The 27,084-nt window shown below is 39.0% G+C and overlaps 4 protein-coding genes, 5 non-coding genes and 1 pseudogene across 15 annotated transcripts in view; 1 reads left to right on the top strand and 9 right to left on the bottom strand.

The window, feature by feature from the left end:
• LOC117414188 (heterogeneous nuclear ribonucleoprotein R) overlaps window positions 1-9,596 on the bottom strand; it is a 28,623-nt gene extending 19,027 nt beyond the window's left edge. For all 7 annotated transcript variants that reach the window (XR_009308814.1, XR_009308812.1, XR_009308813.1 and 4 more), the window contains exons 1-6: window positions 8,635-9,596; window positions 3,738-3,907; window positions 2,042-2,160; window positions 1,495-1,602; window positions 637-750; window positions 8-184 (exon numbers count right to left, since the gene is read on the bottom strand). Coding sequence is in view for 3 of the 7 variants with exons in the window: in XM_058999305.1 (XP_058855288.1) it covers window positions 8-184; window positions 637-750; window positions 1,495-1,602; window positions 2,042-2,160; window positions 3,738-3,894 (675 nt within the window). In the remaining 4 variants the exon portion in view is untranslated. The remainder of the gene's footprint in view (window positions 1-7; window positions 185-636; window positions 751-1,494; window positions 1,603-2,041; window positions 2,161-3,737; window positions 3,908-8,634) is intronic.
• Window positions 9,597-9,737: 141 nt separating this feature from the next.
• Window positions 9,738-13,960, bottom strand: LOC117412954 (large ribosomal subunit protein uL13). The gene is made up of 7 exons (XM_034021612.3): window positions 13,862-13,960; window positions 12,721-12,793; window positions 12,156-12,221; window positions 11,334-11,435; window positions 10,838-10,923; window positions 10,572-10,631; window positions 9,738-9,991 (listed from the first exon to the last, which is right to left on the bottom strand). The coding sequence occupies exons 1-7, from the start codon at window positions 13,880-13,882 to the stop codon at window positions 9,782-9,784; spliced, it is 618 nt and encodes a 205-aa protein (XP_033877503.3). The 5' UTR covers window positions 13,883-13,960; the 3' UTR covers window positions 9,738-9,781.
• LOC117413526 (small nucleolar RNA SNORD34) lies at window positions 10,719-10,794 on the bottom strand. Its single transcript, XR_004546068.2, has one exon. It is a non-coding gene; the product is annotated as a small nucleolar RNA SNORD34 (small nucleolar RNA).
• LOC117414268 (small nucleolar RNA SNORD50) lies at window positions 11,225-11,294 on the bottom strand (annotated as a pseudogene).
• On the bottom strand, window positions 11,700-11,783 carry LOC117414281 (small nucleolar RNA Z195/SNORD33/SNORD32 family). The gene has a single exon (XR_004546164.1). It is a non-coding gene; the product is annotated as a small nucleolar RNA Z195/SNORD33/SNORD32 family (small nucleolar RNA).
• On the bottom strand, window positions 12,297-12,380 carry LOC117413523 (small nucleolar RNA Z195/SNORD33/SNORD32 family). The gene has a single exon (XR_004546065.1). It is a non-coding gene; the product is annotated as a small nucleolar RNA Z195/SNORD33/SNORD32 family (small nucleolar RNA).
• Window positions 13,068-13,149, bottom strand: LOC117413525 (small nucleolar RNA Z195/SNORD33/SNORD32 family). The gene has a single exon (XR_004546067.2). It is a non-coding gene; the product is annotated as a small nucleolar RNA Z195/SNORD33/SNORD32 family (small nucleolar RNA).
• A 136-nt stretch (window positions 13,961-14,096) lies between the features above and the next one.
• On the top strand, window positions 14,097-14,168 carry trnaw-cca (transfer RNA tryptophan (anticodon CCA)). Its single transcript has one exon. It is a non-coding gene; the product is annotated as a tRNA-Trp (tRNA).
• An 899-nt stretch (window positions 14,169-15,067) lies between these two features.
• Window positions 15,068-17,598, bottom strand: LOC117964051 (ATPase inhibitor B, mitochondrial-like). The gene is made up of 3 exons (XM_034906300.2): window positions 17,444-17,598; window positions 15,843-15,955; window positions 15,068-15,383 (listed from the first exon to the last, which is right to left on the bottom strand). Exons 1-3 carry the CDS (start codon window positions 17,516-17,518, stop codon window positions 15,242-15,244), a joined length of 330 nt encoding a protein of 109 aa, XP_034762191.1. The 5' UTR covers window positions 17,519-17,598; the 3' UTR covers window positions 15,068-15,241.
• Window positions 17,599-18,819: 1,221 nt separating this feature from the next.
• Window positions 18,820-26,662, bottom strand: LOC131701535 (CAAX prenyl protease 1 homolog). The gene is made up of 10 exons (XM_059000127.1): window positions 26,236-26,662; window positions 25,687-25,833; window positions 25,037-25,123; window positions 24,640-24,756; window positions 23,508-23,660; window positions 22,760-22,901; window positions 21,120-21,325; window positions 20,639-20,743; window positions 20,241-20,384; window positions 18,820-20,018 (listed from the first exon to the last, which is right to left on the bottom strand). The coding sequence occupies exons 1-10, from the start codon at window positions 26,341-26,343 to the stop codon at window positions 19,794-19,796; spliced, it is 1,434 nt and encodes a 477-aa protein (XP_058856110.1). The 5' UTR covers window positions 26,344-26,662; the 3' UTR covers window positions 18,820-19,793.
• Window positions 26,663-27,084: the final 422 nt, after the last annotated feature.

Here is a 27,084-nt window from a genome sequence, read left to right as displayed (position 1 = left end):
TTCTTACAAGTTTGACAGCCTCCTGTGCTGCGTCTTTGTTGCAAAATGTGATGAATGCATATCCTCTGTTCTGACCAGATAATGGATCCATCATAAGCCGCAGATCCCAGATAGAGCCTGCTTTCTCAAAGAGAGGTACTAGCTCATCCTCGTACAAATCTCGTGGAATCTTCCCAACGAACACCTGCAAATAGGAAATAAAGAATTTAGGGACTTTTCTTTTTTACAGAAAGCTACTGTATATATATTAAAAGATGTCCTGCGAAATGTAGCTGTATTCTATTCATAACTGGGTTTTTTTATTGGAAATATTGAGGGTTTGTCTTTTTTATGCCAACTCCAATTTATTTGGCTCTTTCTCCTACATAGACAGGACAAATGCTGACTGGCCTCTCATTGTGGGTTTATTTAGAGGCTGTTAAAAGTTTTCAATTCAGATTGCTCCTTATTCCCATACCATAGCAAAGTGAAGTAAAGCATTGTGAAGCGCAGACGTGCAAGTTAACATCACAGGTAAGTATGTTACAGCAAAAAATAATAATAATAATAATAATAATAATGAAACATGGTAAATGCATAAAATAAGAATGCAACAGGTAAAACCAACTATAGAAATTTGGAAAGTGAGTAACAAACCTCTGTTCCAACTCCTGGTTGTTGTCCCGAATATATTTCTTCGGGTGGAGGGCCCCCGTATTTCCGCTGTCCTGTGGTCACATCCAGGGTGTACCCTGTCCGATCCAACAATGCCTGGAAAACACCCAATCAATCAACAAAAAACACAATAAGCAACCCATAAGATACTCTCTGCACTTGCATTGCATCAATTGCACTCAATATAATCACAGAATGTACAGTATTTTTGTCTCGTAGTTGCCTTCCAGCACATATAATTCTATCATTAAATAAGCATGTTTAATCTAAGACATGATAACCTGTACTAAACCCATGTAATATCTCCACTACTGCATCTACCTCTATTTCACTCTAGCTGAATATTTAAAATCAAAATCTCACTGTTGCTAACAAAAATGGGCTAGTTGTTTGAGCAATATAATGCAATACCTTTAGTTTAACTGCATTTCTGACAGCTGTTTAAAATCAGGTAATTTTCCATTGTGGTAAAGAACCAGTTTCTTCACAGAAAAGGCCACAGGGGTTTTAGCGTTAAGTCTCACTAATGCTTTTGAAAAAGTAAGAAGTGGTAAGAACAACAATTTTGGTCTTTAGTCTATCTATTTCTTTCTAGATCAATGACTTATACTGAACAATTTAAGCATACAACTTAAAAACAGGTGGAGATGCACATTATATGACCAGATTTTGATAATCTGACATACACACTCATACTGGCACCTCAATTATATCTGTTGCCACTAATATAGATAAAGGTTTCATTGTAAGGGCAACAGCAGCTTATAGCAACTTCACACTTGTTTTTATATGAAGCATAATAATGTGCTTTATTGAATCAGCTACAGTATAAACTCTTACCTTAATCTTTGACTCATCTGGCCCTTTTGTTGATTCCTGTACCTTATTCCCTTGTTTCTCCCGCTGTCTGTAAGTTTTCATAACACCACATAAAAATGCACTTTTATTCTGAAACACAGACAAGAATTACGGTTCAGTATAAAAATTGATACCCTTTTGTGCAGTTATAAAACTAAAACGTTCCATAAATATTGAACATGCATTTAAAAGTATGAGAACGTAAAATGCACACAATTTACTTCCTATTACAAACATTAAGGTACTGTATATTAATTAGGCTATATTAACAGCTCAGTGTACCAGAATAGTGATAAGGAAAAGAAAAAAAAAAAAAAACACAGAGAGATAAACGTACGCCTTCTCTCTCCTGGTATCAGTTCTGAAGATTATAAAGAGCAGCACATTTATCATTTTGCCTCAGGCCCAAGTTTATACATTCTCTGTAATCTCACATTACATACTACTGTACTACGTGTTTTGGCCAAATCTCTCCATTGTGCAATCATCAGCTGCAGGAATATGGTACCTTGGGGGAGTTCCTCCTCACCTGTACGTGTGAAAGATCACTTTCTTTAAACTGCTGCAGCACAGACATGGCCCCTTCTTCGTTAAACTCTCTCAGAGCATCAATGGCCCTCTCATCTAGATCAGCATATGCCACCAACCCTGGGAATTACACAGCCATGGGAGTGGTATTTATTATGCAACAAGTGATGTATGACTTTTAAATTATTTCTCTGTAGTGTAAATTTGTGTGATTCTGCAAACTACGACTTGTTAGAATCATAACCTGCAAAATATCATAAACATTATAAAACATAATACCAGTGCACCATGTATCAAGCTTTACTTTTGAAAGTCTTACCACTGTAGTTTCCTAACCACTCTCCCACATTTAAAAACCAAGATGCTAGTATGATTACTGTCCTGTTATATTAAAAACATCTTCAATGGAAGGAAAGGGCTACTTCATTGTTAAAACTCCAAGTCGTACTATACCTTTCAATTTCAAGCAAAAACTAGAACTGTACTTGCATGAATTTCAAAAGGATGAGGAACACATTTTAATTGTTGATTAAAAGACTAAATCTAAGTAGCACCAAGGGCCTAATTCTAATAAACTTTTGTTCTGCTGGGAAAAAGGTTAGGACAATGAAAATTACATTTAATTTAATTTAATTTAATTTAATTTAATTAACAGAGCAAATGGCCTGCAATGTCAATTTTAATTCAACTAACAAAGTATTGCTTTAGTTCCCTTTTTTCCTGTTGCTTTTTGCTGAGGTGTTTTCAGTGGACCATTTAAATTACGTTATATTTGATTTCCTCATTCCTGGCTATCCCTTGCTGTTGTCTCCTACTTATATTTGCTTAAAAAAACAGGAAGAGAGGCTCTACTAAAAGAAAAGGGTGCTGGATAAAGCAACATTTGAAATCTCTGCTGTTGGACCCAAATTTTAAAAAGCTAATAAACTTCCATGGAAAGGAACAGTATGCTAATTCTTAAATAAGACTGTTTCATTACAGTACCATACTATAGTTCTTTACATTTTTGTACATTATTTAAATAAATAAATAAATAAAGACAAATACATCAATATCAGAGAAAGTTGTACTGCCCGTTTACATTTTTTTTTTTTTTTTTACGTTGTGCTACCTTGACTGGGAAATTTTCCTGAAGGGTGGGGGGGGGGGGGATGGGGAGAGATTTGCATGGTAATGCTTCCAATGAGACTCACCCAGCACATCGCTCGCCGGTGCCTTTGCTTCATGTTCTATTTTAAGAGGTTTTCTGCTTAGAAACAAGCCCCAGGCTAATACACAAGCTAAATTCTTTGTTTGTTTTTTCAGTTATAAATGCAGCTCTCAACTGAAGCAAGAAGAGCACAGCATACCATATGACAGCCCTCTCAAACTATTAAACATACAACGCTTTTTGAAAATCTGTAATTAATTTTTCTGTTGACTACACCTGCCATAGCAGAAAGCATTGCGGCAACAACAAATGTACACCTGCAAGAATTAAAAAAGAGGAAGAGGGATTCAAAGATCAGTGGAAAGCTATGATAACGGACTGGCCATTGGTATGAGCAGCCAAACAACTGAGCTCATAGAATCAAGCACAGTACCTTTTCTATAGTTAGTTCATACCATGTATGTCTGAATTGTTAATAATGTAATTAATAGCCAAATAACCACACACAGCAAGACAGCGTATCCTTGTGCTGGTGTGAAGAACATACCTGTTAGAAAAATATCATCAAGTCTCTCTGCTACTTTCTGTGGCAATCCAGCATCTATAAGTGTCTGGTAGTGCTCTGTGTGAGTTACATTTGAGATATCCATGGGTTCCTCCTCCTCTTTAGCGTGGGTAGAATTGCCATTCACCTCAGAAGCCATTCTCCAACTGAAGCTGTGAAGCAAAAAAATAAAACACACATGAGGCTAGTTTAACTCACATTCGACACCTGTGACGCATTCCCCATTCTTAAACAAATTCAACCTTGTGTTTCATATTCAAATGTATAACTAACCATGCAAAACCAACTCCAGTTTACACAACACACATATTGACTCTACCCAATTCACAAAGGAGACCAACTCACGCTTTGAAAAAAGCAGCATTCAGAAATTGTGTGATTAAACTCTACTATGCTAAAACAGTACATTGTGTACTACATTAAACTGTGCACGCAACAAATAAGCAGATTTAATATAGTGAATGAATGTAGTGGCTTATAAATCTGAGTTTGGCTTAAAACATTTGGCAAATGGCTAAAAAGCTAAACTGATAAAGCGCAACATAAAGGTAATCCATATGAACAAATCGATTCCAACACAGAAATCAAGGCTGGGGCAAGGGCAAGGCTCATTTCAGTCCTGAATATCCAAACTCAGCAAATGAGTGCAAAGCCAGCTTTAACAAACTAACCCTTCAAACACATTCATTGAAAACACAAAATACATTATTTGGGCGCTTCTTTTGTAGCCATGTTCATGCATACTTTCCTTTTTTTAAATGAAAGTTCTGAAAAACATTAATTTGCACTGTTATTGCACTACAAATGCAAGATGTGTGGGTGGCAGGGGAGCTAGGATGTTTTATAAATTTGCATTAGGCCTACTTAACATCAGCATGGTAAGTTTTCATAGTAAAATTCATAATAAACCACATTTAAGCCTTGCAATTGGATTTCAAATTACTATTTTTTTGCTTTCTTCCATCCCTAAAATAGTCAACCATACAAGCCCCTGTGCTTATTTCCTTCAACAGATCCCAAATACATGACTGTTTCACTAAACACTCTTTGTATAAAGCACATCCATTGTAAAACTAGGAATAATATTTAGTAGGATAAATAACACTTTACAATGCACAGCTATCAATTGCACCAAAACTATACACTTGTTATAAAGTCAGACAATCCCTATCTAAAATCTTTGATTTTAGTTGTATTTTAAACATTAAGAAAGACTTGACTGTGTTTATTAATTATTTATCTAGTCAGTGATCTGCAAGTCACTGATGAGTATTTCAAATCTGATTAGTTAGTCATGTTTTAATACTTTAGTTATTCATAAGCCACTCCAATGTTTTGCAATTAATGCAAACATGCCTAATAGACAGAACATTTAAACAAGATGTTACCTACTTATTTCATAATTGCATTGAAGTACTTAAAAATGTATTTCTATTATTTCTTAAGGGGGGAGTTTTATTGGAACTTGCAGGCTTATGGCTATGACAACAGTATTCTAAAATATGATTGTGCTGTATCTAACACAAATCGAGTATAATTAAGAACTGCGCTAATGGAATACTATTCATTTTGAATGAACACTTACGCAGCTATTTTTAATTCATTGTTTTTAGTTTGCATACTTAAATTCGTACTATATATATATAAAAAAAAACTATTTAAGTGCATCCTGTTAACATTGGTTAAAATCAGTCGGTAACATTATTGTGCGCTTAATAAACAGATTCATACATGGTAGAGGTGTAATAATTTGTTGTCCATCAATGAATAGTTATAGTTCAGTTTACATGATACATAGCAGGCATAGGCAGCTCCGGTTCTGGACGCCCATTCTAAACCTGGTTTAACAGGTATAATGAATCTGTTTACTGCTTTTGGTCCTGGATGGAGGGCGATTTGGTTCCAATTACCAATAAGGAACATGACTGGAACAAAAACTTGGGATAGAAATGTACAGAGTTGCTCATCCCTGATATAGTACTGTGGTAGAGTTGTGTATCGTGGTTCATGATGACTAAAAGCCCAATATAGCTACTTGCAGTAGATCATATGGAATGATGAATAAGTTACATTTTTAGGAGTTATTATTGATTTATATTTTTGATAGGCACATTAAAAAGGTTAGTAGGACAGTTAAAATGAACCAATACGTTCTCTTTATAAGCAAGCTCTAAATATCTTGGATAAAAAATCACTGATACCATCACTGTAACATTTTAAGTATCAATTGTTGAGTTTTGATAATTGTCAACTTTTCTTAAGCAAAAATGTTATTTAAAACTTTGCATGGATTATGTACTCCACCCTTAAAAGGAATTTATGAAAAAGCTCTCCGAAGATACTAATAGGCTCACAATGGAAGCTGTATGTGGGAATTGAAAAGTGGAAAGGCGCAGAACAGCATTTGCCCAAACAGCTCTCTCTATAAGACATATTTTATTCTGGAATTCACTTCCTTCTGAGATTACAGTGTTAAGGGATTTTAAAATATTCTGATTATGTAAGATGCTCATTGTTATGCACCTTTAATAGGTAATTTATGACTTTAATGTTGTATGTATTTTTAATCAAATATTCAATAGGAGGTTATTGCTATAATTTAGAGTAGACGCAATATGGAGAGTTATTAGTTATAATCAATGTCTGCCTGGGGACTGTCAATGGAAATTAGCCTACTAGCTTAATTGAAAATGCAATGCATCTTGTGTCATGTAAGTCACACTTATGTTATAAATATAATTGTATGTGTCCTTGACAAATAAATACAAAAACAAACAATACAGTAAATGTTGTTTAGTTGGTATGAATCCATGTTTCACCTTCCCTTATTAAGTTGACCTTTTTTTAGGCCATCAATATTCATCATTTATTTGTATTCTAAAATGTAGCCCATCGGGACCCATCAAATGTATGGTGATTTTATCATTCAACCCCCAAATTGACTGTCCAGTGCTACAGCAGTACTGTTTACAAACAAGTTAATAGCTCATTGCCAGGCCTTCTGTGCTAAACCTAATAGTGATCCTCACACCAGCGGTGGGCAACTCCAATAACTATCGCGAACATAGTAATGACCTTTAATCCATCAAAACATTAACACATTAAATGTAAAGATTTTGAATAGGGCCTATAGGTCCTGTTGCACAGACATTTAAAATTGGAATGGACTAAACTGCTGTACAATGGGAGTCTTTTGTTCAAAGCCATATTAATCACGAGTTCACAAACCCGAGTTTGCTTCACTCAGGGGAAATTAATTTAGGATTAGTGTAATCCTGGTCTTGTGTTTGGGTATACTTCAAAAATAAAGTGTGTGTGTCACATTCTGAGCTAAAACACCACGTCTGAATAACCAATCCCAGAACAAGAAGCATTCAATGTATAAAATCATGGTGTTTTTAGTATTAATGCAAATAATAATCTTACATGTTATTAGTTTAAAGGCATCTGAAATATTAATTTAACAGTGTTCTAGTTTATACACCACTAAATAAGATGGCATGCTATTAAACCATTTATCACACTTTACTGGCCTGCTTCACCACATATAACTCATTCCACCTCCAGCAGTTAGATCAAAAGAAAACATGTGCATCCTTCTTGGATAGGCATACAGTTATTATTAGATACAAACGTGAAGAAAGAGGCAGAAAAGAACCACAATCCTACACATTTAAGACAACTAATGTAGCACAAAAAATGTCTTCAAGCAGAATAAACTTACAATGTATGTGAATGGAGTGCAGTAGAAAGAGTCATCAAAAATTCAAAACATTGTGGCTGTACAATAGCCTCACAATTTATTACACTTAAAAGGTGTGTTTTCAATATTGTATCATATAACAGTATCTTCAGTATGAACTACCGGACCCGTACAAAAGTTGTTGGATAGAAAACTATAATTTGCTAACAAAGGAATGAACAGTGTCTAGCGCTGCATTTACTGTTGTGGCAAGGGCATGCTTAAGCGTAAACAAGTCTAACAGAGTGCACAAGAAGTCTATTAAAAGTGGAGTACAAAAACATGTATTAGTGTTTAATTAAACGATAACACAGCTTTTACTTTATTAAATCGCCCTATGTATACAGAGTTGGTAGTCTTTTTACCTAAACCTAGATTAATTATAATAATGAGAAAAAATGCATTGGATATAGCTAGGTTTGACAGCAGTTTGAAAATATATACCAATACTAAACAGAACAGGTCTGAGAGACAACGTTGCACAGGAAGCATCTGACCCAATGCCAGCCAAAATATTATATAACATGTCATCGTTAATGCCACCGCATTTATTATGCTTCGTTCATTCAACATTATGTTGGACATTACCTTATCTTCCGCGTGTGCTATTTAAAAATATAAGTATCGGCACTAGGAAATTACACAAAATGCAAAGCAACCTGCACAAATGCACACAGGTGCAAAATTAAATGCGGTACTGTATTGTTAACAAAGGATCGTTTGTTTGTGACAACTGCATTTTTATTGTAAATTTGTAAGTTATGTACCGTAAGATACGCAGTGCAAGCAACTCGGTTGAACTAATAATATATGACAGCTCTGGGGGAGGGGACAAGGTATTGCTTCAATGTAAATAACTCCACATTATGTGCAGCACAGCACACAGCAAAGCTCCCGCCCCTTTTATTCCATTACAGGCCTACGAACTAAAACAACAACTTAAAAACGTATATATATATATATATATATACACAGACAATGCATTACTCCACCACCATTATGCAAAGCGGATGCTCACATGCATCCGGTGTCGACGCGTTTTTATCTTTATTAGAACACATTTTATTTAAATCCATCTCAGGGCCTAGACCCTCCCACCCACCCCTGAAAAAAATACCACCAACAACCAACACTTACCGCTGCTGTATATTACAAATTCCGCTGCCGACACAGCCACTTCTTGCAGGCTTTATTTTGGTTTCAAGACGGAGTCGGACGTGTTTTATTTAAAACTAAACTGATTTATGGAGGTTTTTGTGTGTGTGTGTTTTCCCGGGATAAGAATCAGACAGCGCTTGCCCACAAATTCCTCGCGGTCAACACGACCCTGTCTGCGCGTGCGCAAGTCTTTGGGCCACGGGGTCTCCCACTCTACCTTACAGGGCGGTGCGAACAGACAGGAGGAGAGCCAAACACAAACCGGGAAGCAAAGCCGGGAATGTTTTTTAGACCAATGGAAATAAACAATTGCAACAGGCCACCAATTAGAATCTGAGATTTGATAGTAGCGCCCACTCACAAAGGACAAGCCGGCCATTTTCGAGAAACAAATTCAGCAGCATTTCTGTGAACGACCAATGTTCTAATGCCTGTGGCAAGACACTTAAAATACAATGTTTTAGCACGTGGGGGACACAGCATATAAAAATAAAATATGTTAAACCCAGCATATAGGTGATGCTGTTCCTCATCCCAGCACATTCGGATTAATTTATTTAGGCATGCATATTTTGGCTGAAATATTTGTTTAACCAAAGTACTTAAGTAATGCATCATTTTACCAACCTGGGAGGAAAAGGGTGAAAGAGAGCTGTAGTCAGTTTAATGAAGATTTCGTTTTTTGGAAATATTTTTTTGCAAGGCTCAGCAGAATGTACAAGCCCTCTAAATTTAGGGGGTGTGATCCTTTATTGGGGCTCCAACATAACATGCTTCTACCATAACTGCCATGTCAAACAGCAACCTCTTCATGAAAAATTCTTACCAAAACACTGTCCTAAAGTCTCCTATATCTTACAGGTTAATCTGGAATTGCACTGCTATGTTACATTTATTTGAACACTACACCCCACATTCACAGCATATTAATGGCATTTTGTTGCATCTTGACCAGAGGATTAGAAACCAACTGCAACCACATAAAACTGGACCGAGGCTGGGTTCACACAAACTCACCAAAACTACAACTTCCATGCATTGAGAATTGCAAACAGGAAAATAAACATCCCAAAAGCAGCCGGTACTTTTTATAAACATTTATTTTCTTTGTCTCGAGAAAGCCATCTTAAACAAGGACTCCGTATTGCTTCAGGACATCGGTGTACTTGGCGATTTTGCTCTCAACGTTCTTTTCAGCCACCTTCGTCAGCTTCAGAGTTTTCTTCTTTTTCTCATAGTGGATCTTAGCTTTAGCCTTTCGTTTCTCCTCCAGAGTGGCAGTGATGGCCTGGTACTTCCAGCCAACCTCGTGGGCAAGACGGCCGAGGAGGGCAAACTTGAGGAAAGGAGGAGAACAGGGATTTAAACTAAACTACAGCCCTTCTAAAAAAAAAATTCTGTGCAATAAAAAACCCGATGTTTGGTTCCACAAGCCCAGATTATCTACTATTACTTGGCTAAAATCGTCTAAGATTAGTGCCAATCAGGGACGATAAAGCTAATCCTAATTTTGTGCTTTCTTACTTAATGTTACAGCAAAATAATTTGACTGGAGTTTTTCTACCAATACAGAACTTGTATTAAAAATCAGTCAACTACAACACAAGTTAAAAATGTGACTTCAAATTGTGCAACACTGAAAATTGTTTCTAAAAGATAATGGCATTTGGACACCAAGTTCTCTTTGCTGCCGTCCCGGATGGTAGTGCGTGCAAGATACTCATGGTGGTGAAACTCAATTGTGTATCACCGCCAATCAGCACTAAGAAAACTCAAAATCCTTTTCTAGAAGTCATCAGCAGCTTTAAAATGATTTATTGAAGTATACTGCATAACCAGTCTCTCCTGCACTGGTTTTTGGGTGCAGGTAGCAATTGCCACAGGACAACCAAATAAGGGTTAGGGCTGAAATGTACCTTGCGAGTGGGTTTCAGACGCACAATCTTCAGAGCTGCAGGGACCACCATGCGCTTCCTCTGTAAAGGGGGGGGGGGGGGGTGAAGAGAGAGTCCAGGGGTTAAGTAACAGAAGATAGCAGAAAAAAAACATCAAACCAAAAAGGGTCATGTCTCAGATCAAGTAGAATGTTCTCATTTACAAAACTCAAACAATGTAGGTAGAATGACATCACTGACAGGACAAAAAATGAAAACGTTAAGCATGATAATTCAACAGCAATTACCTTGTCATAAGGAGGGGGGATTCCATCAAAGACCTTCAGTCTTTCCAGGGCAGCCTGTCCTCTCTTTGTCTTGTGGGGAAGCATACCTGCACAAAAGTAAATGGGCTGTTAGAAGATGTGAATGCAGGCTTCCATCTACATGCAATGCAAAAAATAGATTGCACTATATCCCCTACCCTCCCAAATCAAGTAGGTAAAATTCTTCTGCCAAGGACTCCAAGGTAGAACAACCTTAATCTCCTGTAAATGGTAAATGTATGCAAAAGTATCGCTCACTCAGTTTCACACATAGTCCTATATACCTCTAGCATGACTCGAAATTGCTTCATGCATTGTTTCTGTAGTTAAATATTTCAAAGATTAACCAAGTAAACCAATTAGCATCCAAACTCAGCAGTCAGATCCATAAAGTGCCTCATCAGAACAGGTCAGGTTCGGGATTGACTCATCATGGTTCAGAAGACAGGTGCCCTATCCTTGTGTGTGTGCGCCTCACCTCTCACTGTCCTCCAGAAGATCCTGCTGGGGGCTCTGAAGTGGTAAGGTCCACGGGAGGGGTTGGTATTCATCCTCTTGCGCAGGAATGCAAGGTACTTCACTATAAACAAACAAAAGCTATAACCACCAAGAAACCCTCACAGTATATGAAGAATTGTCAATTTACCAGAGTTGTAAGTCACAGAAACTATTTACATATGTTTGGGGCTGCCCAAATCTAGCACAGATGGACCCCTTAGGTTTTAATGGCAAGTTTACAAAATATGGTTTTGTTTATTGATAAGCAAATTAAATGTGACCCCCCCAGTTATGCTACTCTCAAACTACAGTAAAAGCACCATTAACCCCACTTAGCTTTACTTCGTCTGTCTCAGATGGTAGTGCATGTGAAGTATTCTCATGGTCGTGAAACTCAAACACTCAACTGTGGAACAACATCACTGACATGCAGCACTGAGTTTTGAAATCTGAAGCCTGCACGAATTACACTCTCAACATGGTTATGCAAAATGTATCCAATGCTAAACTATACAAATCCCTCTGCAGTCATATTGCATTAGTTATATTGAACCCAGTATCTCAACATACTGGAACTATCCATCAGCACTCAATGATTGGAATAAAACTGGAACAAATGAAGTCCACTTTGATCAGAAAACCAGCCGTTGCACATTACACACCCCCCAAAAAAAAAAAAGCTATTTCAGGCAGCTATACTACTAAACACATCTCTCCACTGTATTTAGTGGAAAGCCAGTACCTGCTACGGCACACCAAATTTGTTACCTGTCGAACCAGCGAGAAAGAGTTGGATACTTACATTTGTTACGGTAGAAGTTACCGGAGATGTTGATGCCCTCGCATCTCACAATCACCACTTTGTGACCTGGAAGACATTTTGAATATTGTTACAGGCATTCAGCTGGTAATCTTGAAATCGTTACACAGTGAAGATGATCGACTCGTCTCAGATGGTAGTGCATGTGAAGTTCTCTCATTGTCGTGAAACTCGAAAACACGTTGGAAAAGCATCATCACGGACGTTGGTCAATTCCTTAGATAATAAAACATTTACTGCAGGACAGCAGCCTCAGGTAATTCAGAAATTCAGATTTCTGTTGAGGGTTAGATTATAGGAAGCTCTGGCACATGGCTCACATTACCAGACAGAGCCATTACAGGTGTACTACTTTCAGTTTGTTAAAGCCAAGGGTTTAGAAGTTTAGTGGTGCATTTTAAGCTTATATTAAGAGTAATAGGCAATTGAAATCTTACTTCAATCCTTGTATGGTCCAGTTGATATAATGGCACAGTACAACAAATGCATCCCAGATATGCCAGCTTATAGCAAACCCAAATTATCAAGAGTCCAAGAAGGAACTTACCGAGCAGAACTTGCTTGGCAACTATGGCCGACAATCTACCAAGGAGATGGCCTCTGCCATCGATGAGCAGAACCTGAAAAGAATACAAGCTATTTAACATACAATCAACAATTACAATACAACAAAAAACTGATTCCTTATGGTCCACAAAACACACTCCAGCATCCTTCCACTGGGACGGAAAGGAGACTCCCATTGCAGATCCCTTTAAACCATTCTAAATTTTACCAAGAGTTTAAGAAACACCTGAGCGTGTTACCTATTCTCTGGCTGCTCAAATTCTCCTGACAGTAACGCAATCCACGCTGAATGAAGTTTCGTTGTCGGACGTTGCGCCTACTGTACTGTTAGTCTCAGATGGTAGTGCATGTGAAGTATTCTCATGGTGGTGAAACTAGAATACTTAACTGTGGAACATCACCCGACATTCAGGACAGAAATTATACCTTGCATGTTTTACCGGGTAGCGTAGACTCAACGGTATTACTGTCTGAACAACTTTAGCCTCATGTAACACGCGGTGCTTACGACAGCTACCGTGTTTTGTACGTGTACACTCAGGCCGCACACGTACAAGTTAAAATGACCATTTTTGTTTTAACTCGACCAAATACCCAGCATTCATTTAAAATGTATAGTTTGTTATACATACGTCATCCAACTTGGGCTTCCCACGATGCACTTAAGAAATCAACAAAGTTATATACCGGTATTTAGAAAAACAACCTTTAACTTAAAACGATAATCACTCAAGGAGCATCCGTATTTCCACTTCAATTTAAGGCAACAACAGATCATCCAGGCATAGTTTCTGATTTTAACCAGACCTCCATCATAATTTCGCCCCCCTCATACACATTAAAACACCAAAATGTCACTTGCACTACACTGGGCATGGCATTTCAAATCGCAGACTATTTGTTTACGCACAATGCAAGTGTGCCGTGCTGGGCCTTCACAGCATGTACAACCCGTCTCATTCTACCACACCGAAAAAATAATTACTTTATAAAAGCCTGACTACCTCGATATCAAACAATGTAATCATAGGGACACTTATGTACATACTGGCCATTCACCAGCACCAAACACACCGTTTCCCGCTGATATTTGGTCAATTTTTAGCAGCACAGTAACACACCTTATTGAACCGGTCCGCCATGATATGGGAAAAGAGAGAGAGACGGGTCGACAGGGGCTAGAAAACAGGGGCGAGGGAGGGGCTTAAGCCAGGGCAAACGTGGAGGAGGGGCTAAGATGCTGTGCGTGTAGCGTGGACCGTGAACACCGTGGTTGTCAAAATCCCCGGGCTGACATCATTAGAACGCGGGAGCTGTGATGCTGGTAAAATAGAAACAGCAGGAAGCTACTGCGAGGACCTCGTGGCGCAACGGTAGCGCGTCTGACTCCAGATCAGAAGGCTGCGTGTTCAAATCACGTCGGGGTCAAACTTTTTGATTACAATAAATATGTTCTTTATTTTCAGAAACAATAATGGCGTTAATGCAATGCTAACTGCTAACTGTATTTCGTTTAGAAACTTGATATACGTTAAAATGCAGTAAAAGGGCGTGAGTTATCTTGTTCGTTTTGCAGACTTATATGAGGGACGTTCAGCTTGGTTAAGGATTTGTGTAAATGCAAGAAGAAAAAAGGATTGTCAAAACGATAGCTTATTTGAGCTGCTGTATTCTGAGAAATACATTTTTAAAATATGCATGCTATATTTAGGATATATTTACAGTGTATTTTCTCAAAAAGCACGGTATATATATATATATATAGAGAGAGAGAGAGAGAGAGAGAGAGAGAGAGAGAGAGATTTATTTGTTGATATATAATGGAGAGATGTATGTATTATTAATACAGATAATTTTCTGGTTGAAAACTTCTTCATGGCACTTTTTATTTTTATTTTTAAGAACTACAATTGATAAAGTAACCTTCACAGCAAAAGGTAGTGTAATCGGTCAAAACTACAGGCAGGAAAGAACAACATGTCAGTTTTCTGTATAATAAATCTAAAAATATTAACATTAATAATTACATTTCCCATCAAATTGGTATCAGCTTAAATGCATAATAAATTACTTTCAAAACAAGTTATAAAATGAGTGAAAATGCTGAATACATTTTGACACCCCATATGCAAACACACACACGTTTCAGATGCTGAATTGCAAACCAAACTCAAGCAATTCCTTCTTTCCAAGTGTCCAGGGGGGTGGAAAAAACACTTGGAAGGACGAAACTGGATAGGAAACTAGGCTGCTAGTTTCCTCAAACAAAAGTGTCCATATCAGTATTACTACACACACACGAAGTAAAAGAATGAGACTTGAAGGGGTTCAAATGAAAATGAGAAGTCATTTTATTTATGATGTTCAGTTACACAGCATGCACAAGGTTGTGCTCAGCAAAGGGCTGCAGGTTCATGGTACACTGCAGTGCAGGGACTCTTGCAGGTTCATGGTACAATGCAGTGGAAGGACTCTGGCATGCGGGCAGCAGCACCAGCCTCTCAGTCGTCGTGTTTCAGAGCCTTGATCTTGCTCTTGCGCCGATCGATCTCTTTCTCCAGGCGATCAATCTCCTGCTTGTGGTGGCTGATTTCCTCCTCGTGGTGCTTCCTCAGGGCATCCAGCTGCTCACGCTCCTTCTTCCTAGAAACAAGAGACAGCAGACCGAGGGGCTGGCATAAAGACACTTCTATTTACACAAGGGGCTTATTTAGGAGTATTGGAATTCGGTACCTGCACAGGCAAAAAGCAATCCTATGGGGAAGACAACGGAGTACCAAAAAATAGGATTCATAGACAACGTTGTCGACACACACATCAGAGGGTGAATCAATTAAACTAGGATTACCATTACAATAATACAAATGCTAAACGACCTCACAGCTGCTCAGGAGCAATTCAATCATGCAATATGCACATATGGGCATTATAACATACTGTCATGTCAACCATCATTACTAAGAATCTGCAGTACCAACAAATCACAGAGTGCCCTCCACCACCCAAGATGCCAATATCTTTATACCAGGCAAGTTTCCAATTACTCAACTGAGCATCATCGCCTTGCATTGTGGGACAATCTGGATTGAACACTTGACATACTTGAAGTATTGCTCCTCTTGTGCTGCTTGTCTCTTTCCGAAAGCTCCTCCGGCTTCCCGGATCGATCCTCCTCCACCGCCCCCCTTCCCAGCTCCCTTTCCCAGCTCTCCCAGCTGCAACACAGAAGACAGGGTGCATCACTTTAACAGGGAAGAGTAGCCAGGCAGCTCCAGGAAGCTGATCTGGGAATTCAAACTTGACGACCAACAAATTCCCATGATGTAGGCGGCATAGCTTTCAAACTGCTGCGTTCACTATTATTATATTAATACTGTTTGGTTTTGACCCGTGTCCTTGATGGCTAAGTGCTTACAGATTGTGAAGCACAATATATAGAGAACCATCCTAGCTTGGCAGCCCTAATGACTCAGCTGCGCAACAGGTGTTGTCACTACATTACTACATGCATGAAGCGCTGTGATCTTTTTTTGGTTTAGAATCGACTACTGCTAAAAATAGTGTCAACGAGGATGATCAGGGGATGACTAGTTCAATTTCACCAGATTACCCAAGTCCAACACTTTCCGCTACCCGCTAAATGCACAGTGCGCATGCTTCAGTCACATACTGGGAGAAGGTATTGGGTTTGCTACTCTGCATAGCAAGGTGCGGCTTGACTGTACAGTAGATTAGTAGGTCTGTTGTAATAATAGTAGGCAGGTGAAGCCAGTACATTCCAGAATAATCTACCTGCTTGTACCAGCCCGTTCAGTAAGCAGATCCGAGGATACAGATCTCCTCTTAAATGGGATTAGTTACATTTATCTGCTATAATATGGAAGCCCATATGTGAAACAAAACAAAGTCCAGCCATATGCTCTTACTGTACTGGTCGGCTTCTCGATTTCATTGCAGCAAACCAATAGCCACTGTTTTGGCCAATTAATCTACAGTACTCGATGTAGTTGCTAAAACAAAACACGTCTTCAGTAGTCTAACAGCGCACACTAACCGGGTCTAACACGTTTGATATTATATTAATAGCCCAGTGGACATGCAACATAGTTTAATGGTTCGAGCGACTTGTCAGCGTTTAGAAAATAAGTCATTATAATACAGAACAGCAGTAAATATGTATTGTGATTGTGTGTCTGTGTGTGTGTGTGTGTGTGTATGTGAACTTTTTGGGGGTTTTGCACACGACACAGGAGTGACTAAGGTAAAAATTCTGTATAGTTGTTGTGGGGCAATTAGTGAAGACGCCTCGATCCCAAACAGACTTCTGCAAAATTATTAACATGTAACTGTTTCAACTGGATAAAAATGAAAGGTTGTGTTAAAATATCCACTAGAATTAAGTCAACAGGTACGGGGCATCATCTTGAAAACATATTCACATTCAAACACTCGTTTAGCAGCTTACATCGCATATTTGGTTTGTTCAACACAAGAAGCAATACATACATTATTTAATCAATAATAGAATAGAACTGATTAAAAAGCAAACCGTGCTTGACACACCATCACCTGGTATGAAATCGTGGGAGACTACATTCCTAGGCCTGCAGTTGCAAGTCGCCACGCCTATAGTGTAACTTTAAATCTGCAGGTTAATAACATATTTATAGACTATAACGTTTTTGTGACAGCAGATGCATTACCTGACTGGAGTCAGAAGACATCCTAATTTGCGCAACCAGGACACTTCTTAGGTTCGATCTCAACAGCCTAGCCATAACTTTCCGTTTGCAGCCTAAATAATAATAGAAAGGAGTTTGTCCTTGTGTTTTATAGAGGGATCAGGAACCGCCACTGACTTACACGGGAAAAGTTAACCTTTTCAGTAAAACAAATACAAGACAATGACAAATCCACCAGCTCCCCTGACAGGAAAATGGCGTGTTTGTGTTATTTTAAAAATTAAAATATAATGAGCGTGTATCTGTTTATTATTTGCGGTGTGTTGGAATGAACTTGACAGTTGTAACTTTGGGTAAAACTATAGTCGGCCCCTTATTGCAAATTAAAGGAGGACATTTATATCTTTTAAATGTGCTTGACGGTGTTTGACTGCTAGAGGGCGGTGTTGTGACAGGAAAATAATATATAATTTAAATACATGTAAATGAAATATAATACGTAGTTATTACCTTATATGTAAACATAACTGAATGAATATGGGTAATGGAATTAACCGGGCTGAATTCAAAATGAATTACTGCAGAACTGAGGGGAAGTGATGAAGATATTCAGGTTTATTCCTGTGGTATTCAGTCGGAATTCATTATGAATTTCTACCCACCTGAAACTTACATGGTCTGAAAACGTTCCTTGGTCATTACCTCTTTAGGCTAACTCCTCACAGCTAAACACAAAGACAATCTGTAAAAAAAAAAAATATTAAAAAAATTAAAAAATCTGCAGCTATCAACCGCGGTTTTAAAAAGTTGCATTTCTTTGCTAACATCATTGATCTAAAGCTCAAAATTGGTCTTGGAGACATGTTTTGACAAATCTTGGTGATCTCAAAAGCATGTACCGATCTTTCAGAAAAACACTGTGGTTTGAGAGACTCTTCTCTTTACCTTTGGAAAGGTGGTGAAGCCGATCGTTTGGATGTTGGCTTGGAAAAGTCATGATCATATTACCGGTGTTTGTTTTTCATTTGCGGAGGTGGCTGGTCAAGCAAATGCATCCGGCTGTGTTTATGTTATGTCTCAAATAGTATTTTTACAGGTGTTTTCTCACGACTGTGATGTATTGACCTCTTTATTAGCATCACTAAATACAATAAAGGCAGCAGAAGGTGTACCAGAGCTTGCATGCACCTGCACGACACACCCCTACAACATCACACCAGTGTTTCAAATAGAAAAACACATCGCTGGTTGTTTTAAAAGATAATGGCCATATTAAAGCTGCATTTGACATTAAACTGTTGTGTTTTGCAACTGTACAGTTTCGCTGTGACCAGGCCTGTGTTACCATCTATACATGTGTACAGCAATGTGGAGACACAGCACACAGAGATCAGTCATTAATTGTGAGCTTTTATTCACAATATTGCAAAAATACATCCGTTGGTTTCAAATCAAAATTTGCAAATACATAACACAGTGAGCAGTAGTTTCCTTTGAATCGAGCTGTACACAAGAGTCAATGCATCTTCTTCACACTAAACTCGCACTTACACACAACAGAAATGCAGGCACCAAAGAAAAAAAAAAAAAAAAAAAGGGTCACATCAATTAGAAGTCAGTTTTTTTTTCCCCTCTTATTTTTTCTCCAAATTAAATACATATTTACAATTTAAACTTGAAATCCATTTTTTTTTTAAAAAAACATAACTCTTTAAAAAATAAAAAAAAGTGGGATCACAGGAAAATAGCCAAAATCCAATGAACCTTTTAGGATGCATATCAAATTAAGAAAATCAGAAGAGGAACAAAATCAGGTTTGGGATTTCAGGGTTAATAGCCCAAACACTACTTAAAAATTCAGGTCATTCTGGACCCCAAGCAAGCACAGGTCAGTCTTGCTACCAGACAGACTGAATCAAATCTTCAGTGTCATGAAATATGTATATGCTGCTGCATATGTTTTGAGAAAGAGGATGGAGTGAGAGAGAGCGTTTTCATGTACCTCATGTAAAACACTTGGAAAAACCTCCCCCTCAGAGAAATGTCTGTCCAGTTCACTATACTTAGTCAAATTCGGATAGGAATTTGTGTATGTGTACCTTCTACATGTATTATGTGTGCATCTATTTGCATGTGGAGATAATGAGGAATTTTACTTAGGGGGTGGATGGGTTTCGATCCTGGAAGTTTTGCTTGTTGTAAAACTGTGGTTCCTTAAGATATGCGTTCCAGTGTAGATGAGATTCTCTGTAACGCGCGTTTAAAACAAAAACAAAGATATGGAGAACGAAAACGCAGGTCAGAGGGTCTGGAGGAGACGTCGGGCTCCTCTCCTGAGCCAGCGCAGCAGGGGGACCCCAGTCCCAGGCCATCAGTCCTGTTTGGCCCCCTTGAGGGCCCGCAGCCGCTCCAGCAGGGGAGGGTGGGAGTAGTGCCACATGGAGAAGAGCCAGTCTGCCACGGGGAAGCCCAGGTTGTCCTTGTTGAGCTTGATCAGGGCGGAGTACAGCTCTGTGGCCTTCCCCATGTTGCGAGCGAAGGCGTCTGCCTGGAACTCGAACCTGCGACTCAGCACCGTCAAACAGAACGACAGCACCTGGAAATCATTACAGAAAGAAATTACAATGAAATACAATCTGGAAGGGTGTTTACCTAGCACGTCGATTCAGAACAATGCTATATAATATTTTAGAAGAGTCGCTGGGAGGATACAAAGATACAAATGTTGTGCAGCCCACAATGATGCAGCCAGAAAAAGACAAGCATGTATTTGTATCACAATACAGTATTTTGCTATCGGTATAATGAGGTGTATTACCTCATTGTAGGGGGAGAAGATAAACTGGAAGATGATCATCAGGCCAATCAGGGTGGGCTGGTTGTCATAAAAACCAAACGCAGTGAAGAGCTCCTTTCGGCCAATCAGAACAGCAAACAGGAAGAAACACAGGAAGGAATTCATCTGCCAAGACAAGAGAGACAGATATCTTAGTGATTCACTCAAGTTGGTTCTTGCAAAGTAATTACAGGACTTGGCCCAATGATCTTTGTTAAAACAGCACAGATTACCACTAAAATCAGCAACTTGCTGAATAATTCTAACATGGTTCCCCATGTAATGCAGATTGGTACTGCTCTGTGAAACAACCTTGCACCCATGCTTCAGAAGAAAGCCTCTACCTCTGGTCACAAAGCAGACCTCTTGTGTTCAGTTACCTGGCTGATCACGATATTCTTCACGGTGTGGCCCAGTTTCCAGTGGCCCAGTTCATGCCCCAAGACAGCCAGGATCTCTGGGTTGTTGCAGCCCTGCTTCTTATTCTGTGAACAAAGGAGATATGTTAGTTTGTTGTAACCTGTTAAAAAGCACCACCTACCTAGATGAAACTTCTCTTTCATAGAAGATACCTATCTTCAGAGGCCAACAGCAACATTGGATACAAAGCACACATACACAAATCCTAAATTTCTGACCGACGTATAATCTAATGTAACAAGATTCACGGGTGAAAGTCAAGACTCTTGTAATGTGTAATTTACATATTTTGTGCCTGCTTATAGTAATAGTGAGACTTGAGGTCCATGTATACAGGTGGTCTTTGATGAGTAGGGTTGACAGCATGTTCTACTCCCCCTTCAGTTTAGACGTTCAGAACAGCAGGTGCCGTCTTCTTTGTCTAATGGGGAACACACTCACCTTCGGTTTGGCTTTGTTCTCAGTGCTATCGCTTTCCCAGCTGTGCTCGGGGACGGGCTGGGGCTCTAGCCCTGGCTCCCCTGCCCCCGGCTCCCCTGCCTTGTTCAGAGGAGAGTAGTCCTCAAGGAGCGTGTCAAACAAGACGATCCGTTTGTTCTTGAAGAACCCGTAGAAATAGGCATTGCTGTGGGAGGAGCGCTTGGAGCCTGAAAGACAGATGGAGGGTTAAAAAGATGGTTACCGATTTTTACCCATGCCAATGCCTCACTGGAAGTCAGTAGGGGCCAGCAGGGATCATGGACCTTAAATCAAATATAGACACTGCAGCTCCAAACAAAAATTCTATACAGCCTGATAGCTTTTTATATAACACTGTTTTTGTCAATGCCTCCTAAGCGCCTTTCACACTGGCTATCTGGCTCACAAGCCTGTGTAATGTGAAACCACTTACCTGGTTTGTACCCGGGTTGACCCAGATCAGCAGCGACCCAGCTCAGGATATGGGTCAACATGCTTTGACCCGGGTCGAGCGAGACAAAATGCATGATGGACGTTTGTAAGCGGACGAAGTAACAATCAGCCATGCCTGTGCGAACGTTTCACTTCTTCAAGGAACATTTCTGTTTAGCCATATTTCTGTTGATTGAAATACACTAGGAGGCAGATTGCAGCAGGGATGTAGAAACATTTGCTCTAATCAACATTTGGGCTGACGATTCAATCCAGAGAAGCTGACCAGATGAAAGGGTGGTCATGTGGACGTTGATGCTTCCGGGGCATTGTGTATTTGCTTCTGTCATCCAGGTTGTCTCTGCTTCTTCAAAAATCACATAGCCGACACCGGGTCTCGACCTGGATAGGGTCTGACCCAGGTAGAGCATGCTAGTGTGAAAGGGGCGCCAGTCATTTTGATTTTAACTGTCTTCTTTCATTTCTCACTCTCTATTGGTGATCAGTGTAAAGTTAGTATTTCAGTGCATTTTGCATTTGCTGCTTGTATTAGTAATGTCTGATTCTGAAAACAATATGGTATTATAAGTGGACTCTGAATTTCAAATCCCATTATTTTGCAATAACAGGACATGGTATAGTTTGGATAAACAAACGTTCCATAACACCGTGTAACAATTTTTATTTTTTTTTTGGTTCCTGGGTAGTAAGTGTTATTTCCTAATTTATTATGCCTCAAAAGTATAGAAAATGGCTATTAATCCCCACAAACTTTGCTTTTGTGACCAGGACAGTGATATTTTGAAATTTACCTATTTCCAATGAGAAAACGGGCGAATTTGTGTCTTTTCGTTCACATAAAGTCAACATATGAATGCAAACTAACATGTATTTATACTAAAGTAATACAAAAATGACTACAAAAGATTTAGAAGTGAGTAGTTTTTCGAGATTTACGATTATACTGTAAATCACTTTCACAAATCAGTCCCCAAATGTAGTCTCCCATCATATCACTGTCCTGGTCACAAAAGCAAAGTTTGTGGGGAATAATAGCCATTTTCTATACTTTTGAGGCATAAGCAATTAGGAAATAACACTTACTACCCAGGAATAAAAATTGTGTTACATAGTATAATCAAAGAGCACTTGGATTTTACCCATTTAGTTAGCAATTACAGGCACCTTACCTTCCACCACATAAACTTTGGTGAGGGGGAAACTGATTGACTTTGCCATAGACTCGATGTTTCCCCTCAGCTCCCCGTCAGGCAGTGGGGTGAACTTGTCAAACAAAGGAGCGATGTAGTCTGCGTAGATCGTTACTAACACCTGCCAACACACAGAGAGAGAGACAGAGGAAATCAAAATACTGAACATCACAAACGATTTCACAATCCAACAGTGAGATATGGGGCTTATACTGGCTACCGTCAAGACCACATGTTGTAGGCCTACTTTTTGTAAAAGAAAGGTCATTATTTTTTAATGTCCATCTACAATTATTGAATCTTGATTTATATTAGCTGTGTTGTGCAAAATTTTCAACAGTTTTCAAGGCAGTAAAAGTATGCATCTTCTTAGAAAACTTAACACATCTTGACCACCTTATTCAAATTCCAGCATGATGAACACAATGAAAGAAGGGGTTAAACCTTGTTATATAAATTGGGGATCACAATCTGATACTAGTAAGAGCTCTATTTCCCCATCCCTTATATTAACCCTAACAGATCTAACATAACTCCAACCACATCATGGAGACGCTGCATTCATGCTCAAGATCAAACGGGAGTCTGTTTGAACATCTGCTTCATTTAGATACGAGTCACGCACATGTACGTCATCCCCGACCAGCCCCTTTCTTCTTCTCCCTTTTAAAACACAGACCCCCCCTCTCATTATGTTTAAAAAAATTATGAAATAAAAATCCCTCACCAGAGAGACGCCCAGGGTGAAGAGCCAGGCGTAGATAAAGAAATAGTCGCCTCCGATCTTGATGATGTACAGCAACAGCGAGGTGACTGGTAGCAGAATGCACTGTGTCACCACAAACTTCTTCACAGCATCCTTCAGGAAGAAGCCCAGAGTCTGCAAGAACAGAGGGGGTGAGCTCTGGCTCTAGACTCCTACCAGCGAATCGAGCAAAACGGGAAAGTGCATGGCCAACAGGGTGACAAGTTCCTAGGCATTGCAGTTCAGCCATTTCATGCTTTACCATAAACTTGACGTAGTGGCTAATTAAATGCAAGCCTACAATCCCGAGGGGAGTCACCCTGTAGAGCAACTTACTTTTCTAGAAGAGGCTGTGCTTGGGCTCAACAGAACTTTCAAATTCCTGTGCAGAACCTCAGTTAAGGCAACCCTAAACGTGCAACTTTCAACTGGCTACTCCTGAGTCATAATGAAACATGTTCGCTGATAGCTTGTTCTTTCCTGAAAACTACCCAGAATGCTCTTGGGGTGACCGGCTGTTCCACCAGACTGTTCCACCAGCATGTGCACTGGAGAAGCACCTGCACAATACTGCTGATGAGCACCAACGCTGGAGTTTAACAGGCAAGGTCATGAGAGAAGCAGGTGCCACTATTGTTTGCTTGTAACCCAATTTCTGCATGCAGTCACACACCAAAAGTGCATTGTATAATATGTACTGTGTCTCAACAAAAGAAGATGCAGGTCCTGCTGCGAGACAAATACAGAAATACGCACACACATATGAAAAAGGACCAGGAAGAGAGAGAAAAGAAATGTATCAGTGATAGCTGTAGTTGAAAGTGTAAACCACAGCTTAGATTGTATGGATAAATTAATATGATACTGTAAGGTTTTTGTCCAGGTGTCCATTTTGTGTATAGTATTTGTAGTGCTGTACTGTTTGACTGTTTCCACCATGCCAAGAACCCACTGAAAATGACAATGGGTAGAAGTTTTTTTTTCCTATTATTTTGAAATATTAAGTTTCATTTTATTTCTTAAAACATGGACACCATCTTGCTTATATCCATTGGAAGTTCATTTTCAGCACAAACCAGTCCCTGTATCGATGGCGGTGATCCCTGCTGGTTACCTGCTGGTTAAAGCCGTGCTTCTCCTCAATGACGAAGGTGTTGTAGATGCTCCAGGGCATGCCAGTCACTGCACTGAACAGAGTGGCCAGCAGCAGGAACGCCAGGGACTGAGTGATCTGGAAGCACACAAACAAACAAGGCAGGGGACCGTTCTATCAGACACAATTTTACTATGAAAAACAACGTGTTCAGTTTGCAACATTCTTCCATAGTTTGGTTTGGAATCACCTACCAGCAGAATTCCTGGGGAACTCTTGTAAAAGATTTGATTCTTGAAGACCTTCCCCCTATCTGAAGTTTTTAATACTAGTTTGACACATTTCATTCCAGCTCAATTGGACCAAATAGGGCTGAACCTTTGAGTCAGTGGCTTATGACAAAGTCCAAAAAGCTTACCTCATACTCCGGCCCAAACCCAGCCCTTCCAATGAGGACTCCAGACAGCTTCCATAGGAAAGGAATCCCGCCTAGCAGCAGAATCAACTGCAAAAACACAGGAAGTTCAGGAGGAAAACATTCTCCAAAGACAGCTCTATAACCCTGGTACCACTGACCCAGGACTAGGGGTGTTTCATTTTTTTAAAAACTATTAGAATGTACAACTTTAAACATTTTACATGCTTCAACATATTTTGAATGTTTGGAACCAATAAAAATACCCATTACAAGAAGTCCTCTAATATCTGATGTGTCTTTATTTTTTAATAGTATTTAATACATATACAAACATATGGAAAAGACTGACAGAAATATGAATTGAATGTGGATACATACATGTATTGTCTTGTTTCTCCATACACCTCTAAATTACAAGCACTTGGCTAACGTTTGAACTGAAACCAATTAGCATGGGTCATACAGTTGACGTTAATATTGAAATAATCAAAATATGTTAATAAGAACATTAACACACAGGAGGTAGCAACACATCTACTCGAGGAAAAGCTATTAAACTCACAGCCCGGAGTTCAGTAAGCTTTGTATTTGGACAGGAACCTGTGGATTAGACCCCAGTGAAATGACTTCATGTGTTTGAGAATACTCACCGTCCCCTCGGTCTCAGAGTACAGCCCTGACCAGAAGCTGAAGGTGCTTTTGTCCAGCTGGTAGAGCCGAGATTTCTCAAAGGTCTCCGTGTCCATAATGTTTCCCAGCTCCGTCGGCACATGCGTCGTGGACCTGTACACCTTCCGCTAGAGAGACACGAATTAAAGAACATGTTTGCTTAGGTTTCACAGAAAGCTTCAGCACACAGGCTTCTTGCACTCTAAACCATACCCTGCTGCTATCTGACGACTGTCATCTGCATGCTCCGCTTAGGAGCCAGAAAACAAAACGGTATTGTAAACAAAGGAAAACAGGGGGCCCTACTGTATTATCACAAATAGATTAAATATTAAAATCTACAAATTACTTAAATATTAAAACATACAAATCGCTTTTGAAATGCTGCTGTTATAAAACCACAATGTTAGTCTTTACATCTTTAGAGTTACCGTCTTTTCTTCTGTACAGGCACAAGGTTTCAATAATACAGTAATATGTTCTAGACGCTCAATAAAAAATGTGTCTTCCGATTTGTTTCCTTATCTTACCTGTCTGTAAGCAAGATAGGCCTCCCATAGGTAGACGGTCCACGAAAACAGTAAAACCGAATAGAAGATCTTATATGAAATGGAAAGATCAGCTACAGACTGCAACATTTTCACAAAGGCTGTCTGCTCCCCGGTTTCAGAAAAAGAAAACACACGGTCAAGGTCCGGGTGATAATTGAATGAAGATAGCCGCCCTGCGTCTCTAATATATTCCCTACAGTGCTCAGATGCAGAGGATTTTTTTTTTTTTTTTAATAAGTGCTCAGATGCAGAGGATTTTTTTAAAAATATTATTTTATGAAATGACACCTCATCCTAATTACAACCTCCTTTCCCTTCCATGCCCAACTGCCTGCGCTACACTCTACCAATCCGTGCAAAACGCGTGCGTCAAGACTACTGACACCTTAGTTCCGAGAAGATAGGTTCCGTGGCTTATTATTATTATTATTATTATTATTATTATTATTATTATTATTATTATTATTACTTAGCGTAAATTTGTCCTTAGGACCAATTTAAAATATAGATTCCGCTTAATATAACAGGAAACCATAATTACATAACGTCAGTGATTTTTAAAGACAATAGGTGGATTGTTATGGTTTTCAAATATTTCACTATACAAATTTTGAAAAAAAATGTAAAAGATTATAGCAGTATATCTATATCTACATATCTATATAGATATATAGATACTGTATATGATAGAATATTTGCTACCCTGAATATGTGTTTACAGTATAGACTCAAAAGCTAACATTTTCATATGCCGCGCATTAAATGTTGCCTGACAGGTAATTCAGATAATTTATTTGTGTTACATGACGAGAATGCATTATTTCTAAA

Source organism: Acipenser ruthenus, chromosome 25 (assembly GCF_902713425.1).
Source record: "Acipenser ruthenus chromosome 25, fAciRut3.2 maternal haplotype, whole genome shotgun sequence".
NCBI classification, from domain to species: Eukaryota; Metazoa; Chordata; class Actinopteri; order Acipenseriformes; family Acipenseridae; genus Acipenser; species Acipenser ruthenus.
Note: the sequence above shows the minus strand (reverse complement) of the source record. Positions and strands in the feature narration are given on the sequence as shown.